This window comes from Apis dorsata, unplaced genomic scaffold (assembly GCF_000469605.1).
Source record: "Apis dorsata unplaced genomic scaffold, Apis dorsata 1.3 scaffold_1041, whole genome shotgun sequence".
In the NCBI taxonomy this organism is placed as follows: Eukaryota; Metazoa; Arthropoda; class Insecta; order Hymenoptera; family Apidae; genus Apis; species Apis dorsata.
In genome coordinates, this window is record NW_006264139.1 from 30,061 (window position 1) to 39,117 (window position 9,057).

Sequence of the window (9,057 nt, forward strand, 5' to 3'; positions counted from 1 at the left end):
ATAAAACATAAAAAAATATTTAAAAAACAAAAATAGACATAAATAAAATAAAAATAATATAATTAATCAATATAAAGTAATTATAAAAGACATTATGTTATATTTTAAAAATTAAAGATATTTTTTAATATCCGTATATGATCAAATTCCAATTATCATAAAAATTATATTAAATAAACAAAATCTGTTAATAAATCTGTTAATAATAAATCTATTAATAATAAATCTGTTAATAGATTGATAAAAATAAATAATACCTGGGCTGTTAAGCCTGCAAGTGCAGCATATGCGATACTTTGAGGAATCAGGGTTAATCCTAACGAAAATCCAGCTACAAAATCCGAAACAGCATCCAACCGATTGTACTTTGGTAACCAATTTAATATTGTTATATATTTAACAACTGAAAAATTTGATTTATCATTATCTTTTTTAGATGAAATATATTCTTCCAATGAAATAGATTCTTTTGTCGTTTCAGACATTCTTTTTGCAAAATGAAATTTCGAAAAACAATATATAATTAATATGATTGAATTAATTTAATATAAAATTTATTCGCTTTATCACTTCACAACAGCATAAAAATTGTATTCAAAAAAAAAAAGACAAAACAGTTATATTGAAGAAACCAATGTACTAGATTATGCACCTCGTATCACTATGTTCGTACTCCACGAATATAAATAATACTCTACGGTTTTACTTCTGTATCAGCATATTTTCACCGCTTCCAAATTGTTATCACTTGATGTGTCTTTCGTTAAATCTTAAAATAAATATTTGGCGCCAACGAAATTATAACGTTTTGCTTTATTGTGTAATTACTATTTGTTTCATGTGCGATTCTTATTCATATATTGATAAAAATCATGAATTAAGGACAAAAACGGTGGATCATGATCAATCTTAAATTGTAGAAAGATGTATATAGTATGTGTATGTTCTATCTTTATTTTTATCTTTAGATGGAAAGAGTTAATTTAAATCGGAATGAATTATATATAACATATTAATTCATGCGTTTTATATATATTTATTAGAGATCAATAATTAAAGAAGTTTTAAAAATCAAAGAAAAGATAATTCAATGCTAACATCCTATTGCATAGCATCATGATTTTACTATTTTATCTATTAAAATATTTACTGGTGATAAGACAATTGAATAGTGCTCTTATGTAAATTACTTTATAATTTTAATCATAACTATTTAAATTACTATTAATTATTAACTATTTATTCATTTTACATGATTTTTCAACTATTTATAACAATATATATGGAATATATATATGGAAAAAAGTTTAATAATGGAAATTTATTTCAAGTGAATGGATTATATAAAATAAACATTTCAAAAATATTTTTCTTTCATAGTGAACATTATTTTCAATTTTGTAATAAATATATTTTTTATATCATATTATAGGAGACAAATTTGAAAAATATAAATTTGATACTTTTATTTACATTTACTTTTTCAATTCAGTGTTATCTACTGAATAATAATAAATAGAAGCATAAAATGTTATTTGGAAATATATATTATATATTGGCTATATATGTTAATATATTGGTCTAAGATCAATAAAGATTAAATACAAAAGAGTATATTTTATTATGATTATTATCAAATTGTATTTTGCACTTGCTTTCACAATATAAAATCCTGCTTTTTACAAAAATTTTAATTATGTTTTTATTGAAATAAAATGTTTTTATTGAATTCATGAAATTAATCTAATAATCATTTTTAAACAATATTCCTTTTTCTAGCTTAATTTTATTATTCAAATATGAACTAAAAAAAAAAAAAAATCAAGTATTATAACTTTCATTGTTTTAAACTTATTTGACACTTGAATATAAATATGAAATGTTATATTTGTCATTATTGAATTTTTCTTAATATTACTTACAATATGAAGATAAATAATGTCATTTATGATATAAATATAAATAAGAAAATAATTATAATACAATTTCATTTAAATCTAATTTCTAAAATTTACTATGAAGAAAAATATTTTCAAAATATTCATTATTATTATATTCAATACAAATAAAGTTTAATTCAAAAAATCATGCAAAATGCATTAGATATCATATATATTATATTTTAATATAATAAAATAAATAAATATAATGATATTAATAAATTATAATGATATAAATATATTAAATGATATAAATAATAATATAATAATGATATTATAAATAAATTATAATGATATTTTGATATGTATATGTTGTTTTGAAAAATATTTATATACATATTTAATTAAATACAATAATATTAAATGTCATTATTTTAATATTGAATTAAATACTCATATATTTAAATAGCTTTCTTAGTTTTACAGATAAATAAAATACTTTACACAAGAAAATTTATTTTATGAATGAAAATATGAAAATTTTTAATAATGACAATATAATTATAATAATAATAATGAATGACAAAAATAACTAATAAAAATTTTAATAATACACTATTTAGATAATTTTAATAAAATTTTTATATAAAAATTCAATTATATGAATATAATAATCATTCTCAATTAATCGTTTAGAATTTAACGATTTCTATTATTAATAAAATTGTATCGAATTACGTTTTATTAACGCAATTTCTTGTTAACCTGATCGATTTGTTCGTCAATTCTCTCAGACGTTCCACGAAATTTATTTGGTTCTGGTCCAATCATTTGTATAAGTTGTGGTACATCTTGGCCACTAATTTGTGTAAAACGTGCCAATGACTTCATACAGGCATATAACTGTTCTTCAGCAGGATTACCATTGAAGTATTGCAACAATGCCATTGTCAATTCTACAGCGACATCATCGAATACCTATACATTTTACAAAATAGAAAACGATTAGAATAAAATTATGATTGTTTAATCATATAACCTGTAAAACACCTGGTAAAAAAAAATAAAAAATAAAAAACCATTTGAATAAAACAAAAACAATGACAACAATATTTAAAAATTATTTCCTTTTCAAATGTATTTTAAATTGACGATAATGATGATGATAATAAATGTATTTATTTAAAAATTATTCGTATTATTTATATTGATGAAACATATTTGTGCGCAATTGAATGTATTTTTAATTGTTGATAGATGACTTACGTAATATACGGTTAAATTATACATACATACATGTTCAGACAAGTACCTTAGAAATGCTGCCTTTTGGTAAAAGTCGCCGTAGATTTTTGCTTTTGTTCATTTTCTGAAAAAACAGTATCCAATCTCTCGATAGGTATCCATTAATTCTAATGCATCACAACATCGTATACATGAAAATACAAACGAGTAACGAGAAATATATTTATATATTTCTTGAATCATTGCTATTTATAAAAGAAATTGTTTATAAGAAAATTTCGTTACTCGTTCGTGAATCAGTTACCAAATTTGATGACGGTTAAAAACCTTATTTCAGTTTTACATGTACAGCTAATTTATTAATAAAGGCAGCACTTCTATTCGCGAAAATAGTCAAGCGTCACTTTCGCTGATATACTGCTTAAAATTAATAGTAAAAGCATTTGTTAAGCAACATTGCAAATGATACATTTTTTATCAAAGAATTGTATACAATGATTATTTTTCTTCTTTTTATTTTCATATTAAAATAAGATATTACATAACACAGTAACTAATGTGAGTTGAAACAAAAGCAAACAAAATGGAAAATTGTTAATTGGATAGGAAGGATACAGACCACAGTTTTTACCTCCTTGCAGGCAAGATTGTGAATAATAGCGGCACCACGAATCTGCAAGTCAATCGAATTTGAAAGCAACGAATGCACTGCGACTTTAGTCGTCACTCTTATGTTACTTATATTTTGAGTTTGATGTTGCCATTCCGATATGTATAATAACCATTCCGAACTACTAAGGTTTTCGAACATATTTGCCAACTATAAAATGTAGTTAAAAATTAAAATATCAATAAATTTTTATTAGTGAGCAAATAAATCTGATTTGCTTACAAATTGTGCAAGAGGAAGTTGTTCTTCCTGGGGATGACGATCAATATCGAAAGCATAATTCATAATTATATGTTCTTTTCTATCCTGATGTAATAAAAGGATTACATCGTCTTTTAACGCAGCAACAGATAATATATTCAATAATTTTATCCTTGCATCATTTAGCAAAGATTTATCATACAAAATTCGCCCTAAATACATAGATGTTATAAATAGATTCATTTCAATCGTTCAAAAATATCGTTATTTATTGACTTACCTACGAAATTTAAAAAATTGTCTCCGAGAGCCCAAGAACCTTCGTTCTCTAAAACATATTGTCGAAGCTCATCTAAACACACTCGTTCTTCTTCACTTAATTTTCCTTCTAACACTTTGATTAATGCTTGATATTCCTCTTTGATATCTATTACATTCTTAAATACAATAGGAGGATCACGATGACGTTTTCTTTCTTCTTGTTCTTTTTTTTCCTCTTCCTCCATTTGCATAATTCTGTCCGATGGTAATACTTCTGTACTCTCGCCATTCGAAGCCTGCATTTCGCTCAAACTTACTGCACCTAAATTTAAGATAAAAATATATATATATATATACATATATATATATTGTATATAAAATATATATATTTTATTTTTCAAAAATCAATATACTTTCGCTTTCTGCCATATGTGTATAATTACTAGGACCGGTACTGTTACTATCGCTTGCACTATCTTTACTTCCTTTTTGCCTTTTGTCCTTCTTCTTTTTTTTTTTCTTTCTATCTTTCTTCGCGAGTTTTTCGTTAATTTCGTTTCTCCTTTCTTCTAATGCAATTGAATTTAATCTACCATAATAATTACATTATACTAAAGAAAATAAAAAAAGGAAACTTATAATAAAAAAAGGCAAATAATAATTTTACCTTGCTTCTTCAATAGCTTCATTTAAGAGCTGAAATTCCGGCGAAACTTCTCTATGATTTCTTGATTCAAGGAATGTTTGACCAACTATATATGATTTATTTGAATTATTAGATAAACCTTCTATAAGACCTCCAACCTGTTGTCCAATTGGTCTACATAATACAAATTTAAATAACAAAATGAAACAAAAAAATTATTTAATTTTAACACTAAAATAATAATTAATAAAACATATTAATTATTATAAATAAACATTAATTATATTAATTAATAAAAATAATTTTTAATTATAAAACGAATACATATATTCTTACGTTTTAAGTATTTCTTCCGGTAAATCGAGAATATATTTCGGAATATCTTGGCCCACTAGGAAATTACTGACTTCGTTTGTGAAGCTATTGCAGTTATGTTTAAAAAGATTGTAAGTACCCGGGCTATAATTGAAAAATAGATAAATTATTAGATATAAATAAGATGTAAATAAAATAAGTTCATAGAAAATAACAAAACTATGTATTTTCTTTTACAAATTTAAAAAATTAAATATTATTTAAATTATAATAATAATATATAAATATATTAAATATTTATTTTACATTTACATTTTATTCTACTATTTTACAAAAATGTAATATTAAATAACTCATAAAAAAATAATCAAAAGTTTATTTTTAATTAACTTAAAATAAATTTGCATGCCTATATGTTATAAATATGTATTCAAAAATGATAACTTACGCAAACGTAGACGTTCCCAAACCGTTGATATATTCAAAAAAGAGAGAATATGGCAAGTATGTTTCTCCGATTTTTTCCACTTTGAGCGGTTCTCCTAATACTGTACCACCCTGAAATAGAAAATCAAATTATACGTATGCAATGGCTCATAAGAAAAAATTAACCCGTTGAAAATGTATTAATATCAATTTTGCGACAGTACCAGTACAAGTGCTTCCACCTCCTCTAGTATTAACGTGTACGTAATTTTAGAAGCACGACAAATTTGCGCTTCCCTATAAGAAACGCTTAAAATAACTGTCCACGGTAAATATATCGGTGTTGCATTCTGTACTAAAGCGGAAGAAAGAATGTGTTAGCAAAGAAAAAAAAAAAAAAGAAATATAAGGAAAAAAATGAAGAAGAAGAACTGACTTTTCTTAAAGAAATTTAATTTTTTTGAAGATGATTCAAAACGCAATTAATTAAAAATTCCATGATAAAATATCAAAAAATATCACTATTATCACTATTATCAATTAATGAAAAATGAATATAAAATTAATTAATTAATTAATTAATAAAACAATCCTTTGAAAAAAATGACTTGTTCAAATTATAAAGAATATAACAACAATCACTGTGAACATACAACACTTAAGTTTCTTTTTTAAAAACATATAAAAACTGTTTTGCACCTAGTTTAGCTCTCAAAAAAATGACGTGATTTAATAGAAAAATAGAAACAGAAAATGAAAAAACGCGAAATCAGCGAGCACGACTAGTTCCTCTGTTTCCCATCAAGGAATCACTTGAATACAGACTGGCGTCGCGGCGCCTCAAGATTCGACGCCACGCAGCCGGCAATCGTAACACAAGATAAACGATATTCGAGTTCACATGGCAGGCAACGCGCACGCTCTTCGTCGATGCCGATTTCGGTCTGCTTTTTCAATGATGTTGCGTTTATGTACATTAAACAACACTTGCTGATTATCCATTGCAATATCGATTACGTCAATGTTAATGACAGTCAAGAAGATGTTCGTTTGTTTATCAATCGAGAAAACAATACAAGATGATAAATAATGTAAAACAATTTCGAGTGATAAAATCTTAAAAAACATTATCATTAATTGAAATATTTTAAAACTTCAAACACTTACATTTTATTCAGCACAAATTGGCATTTGATTTCGTTGCGAAAAATTAAACTTGGTTTCAAATATATTTTAATCTGTTGCTAAATATACATTCTCGAAACTCGAAGGTTTTGAGAAGTGATATTATTTTTTGCTTCCGAAAGAGGGAAAAAGCATTATACAAAGATTTAATAAATCGGTGCCCAAGAAAAGACTTACCGATAGCTTTCGCCTTCATTGAATCTAAAATCTAAATGATGGACCATAGGATAAAAAGAACTATGAGAAAAAGAGAGCAGAGAAAGAGACTGAAGTAAAGCTGAGAATTATTTTTAGACTCAACCAGACCAAATTTAGTACCTACTCCGTGTCTAGCGTATCGTATGGCTACTATGACTTGCACTACGTTACGTTAACATGAGGCCCGACGGATCACCATTCGATAGCGAACATATATTTCGAGCAATTTAACATTTTCATTATATAATTAATATATATTATATAATAATATATATTAAAATAATAATATTAAAATATAATATAATATATATTATATAATAAATTATTATGTATCTTTTGTATCTTCATATTGCATCTTTTTTTTTTATTTTAATAATAATAATAGTATATAACATATATTCTATATGTTTTGTTATATACTATTATTACACATTTACAATTATTATACATATATTATACATACAATATGTTATTATATAAATATTATATAATATTTATATATTAATTATTACTTTATTTATTAATATTTTTTTCTAATTCAATATATTTGTCTTGATTTTATATCATATGTGCATAAACGATGATTGATTCCTCATAATATTCTCATTTTTAATTCTTTAGATAAATATCATCAATTTATAAGAAAAGAAGACTTATAATTGATTATTATAATTAAATTTGAAATTTAGAAACTAATAATTGAATAAATTATTTATTATCAATTTAATAGCAAATTAAGATATAATAATTAAATGATAAACAAATAATTAAAAATAAAATTTTAAAAGTATAAATATTTACTGAATATATGACTTTTTTTCATAGAAGCATTCTTTTTATAAAAAATTAATCAGATTATTTTATTTTTCTTGAAGTAATTTTTGAGATACTTACAGGTCGAGCACTTTGTATTCCAGATGGTCCAAAGAAATATTCTCTTCCGTAAGCGACAATAGCAGTATGCCATATACCTTCTACATGTTGACCTACGCATAGATAATAATACTTTTTATCAATTATCATTAATTAAGGTAAATTTAAATAAAAAAAAGCAAATCATGTGTATTTTATTATATGTATTATTATTGATAATAATTAATAGATATTTAATATATAAATTAAAAATTTAATGAAAAATAAGAAATGTTTACTGGAAATTGAAATAAAATAAGAAATATCTAATTCTACTAATTTCAAAAGAAATAAAAATTCATATATATGAAATCAATTTTTGAATATTAATGATTAAATATTTCTTATTTTAATAACAATAAAAATAGACTTTTATTGTTCTATTTTTATATATTTTATATATTCTATATGTTTTGTAATATTTTATTTAATTTGAAAAAGAAATTCAAATGATGTAAAATAATTGTATTTTATTTATTTCTTATAATATTTAAGTAGAATTAAATTTCAGAGTTGAATTTAGATCTGTTTTATCGATGAACTAAAATATTATATTTTTTAATAGATAATGTATCATAATATATCAATATATCGTGAAAGTATTTTATTATATATATAAACCAATCAATAAAAAAATCATATTAAATGGAATATTGATTTTTTATTAATATTTTTATATATAGTAGTATTAATGATATTTCTTCTCTATCATTTTAAGTAAATAATAATTTTTATTTAAATTAAAAATTAAAAACGAGTTATTATAGAAACTATACAAATTATAGAAATCAGAATCTAAAATAAAATGTATGTTAATATAAAAGATTGGAAAACACAAAACTAAAGTAATAAAATTGATTTATTCAATAAAATTATTTTACATTAATGTTTATTTATTGATTTTTTTTCTTATTCTTTAAATGAATTTTGTTTTAAATATGTATGTGAACAGTTTAAGAGGACAAATCATATTAGAAATCTTGGAATGATGACCTAGTTGTACCTCAGTACTAATATTAAGTCAGAGTTCGTATTATACTTAGTAATACTTTACTTCGTTAATTTTAGTACTGCAAATCTAGTTTTTTAGTCCAATATAGCATTCTAAAATTATTAAT

The 9,057-nt window shown here is 23.0% G+C and overlaps 2 protein-coding genes across 5 annotated transcripts in view; both read right to left on the bottom strand.

Annotated features, from left to right (window-relative positions):
• Positions 1-1,068, bottom strand: part of LOC102673352 (sodium-independent sulfate anion transporter) — an 18,822-nt gene extending 17,754 nt beyond the window's left edge. Inside the window, exon 1 of the mRNA XM_006624338.2 lies at positions 258-1,068. Within this exon, the coding sequence (XP_006624401.1) occupies positions 258-485 (228 nt within the window). The 5' untranslated portion in view covers positions 486-1,068. The remainder of the gene's footprint in view (positions 1-257) is intronic.
• Positions 1,069-2,550: 1,482 nt separating this feature from the next.
• On the bottom strand, positions 2,551-8,067 carry LOC102673226. 4 transcript variants are annotated; one of them, XM_031514513.1, is made up of 11 exons: positions 6,294-6,721; positions 5,869-5,941; positions 5,667-5,776; positions 5,240-5,362; positions 4,925-5,077; positions 4,671-4,846; positions 4,277-4,579; positions 4,018-4,208; positions 3,757-3,945; positions 3,193-3,249; positions 2,551-2,858 (listed from the first exon to the last, which is right to left on the bottom strand). In XM_031514513.1, exons 1-11 carry the CDS (start codon positions 6,323-6,325, stop codon positions 2,625-2,627), a joined length of 1,641 nt encoding a protein of 546 aa, XP_031370373.1. In that variant the 5' UTR covers positions 6,326-6,721; the 3' UTR covers positions 2,551-2,624. The 4 variants fall into 4 exon arrangements, with proteins under 4 accessions (XP_031370373.1, XP_031370372.1, XP_006624400.1 ...); XM_031514512.1 differs by lacking the exons at positions 5,869-5,941; positions 6,294-6,721 and adding an exon at positions 7,922-8,067; XM_006624337.2 differs by lacking the exons at positions 3,193-3,249; positions 5,869-5,941; positions 6,294-6,721 and adding an exon at positions 7,922-8,067 and having other exon boundaries at positions 3,745-3,945.
• Between the last annotated feature and the right edge of the window lie 990 nt (positions 8,068-9,057).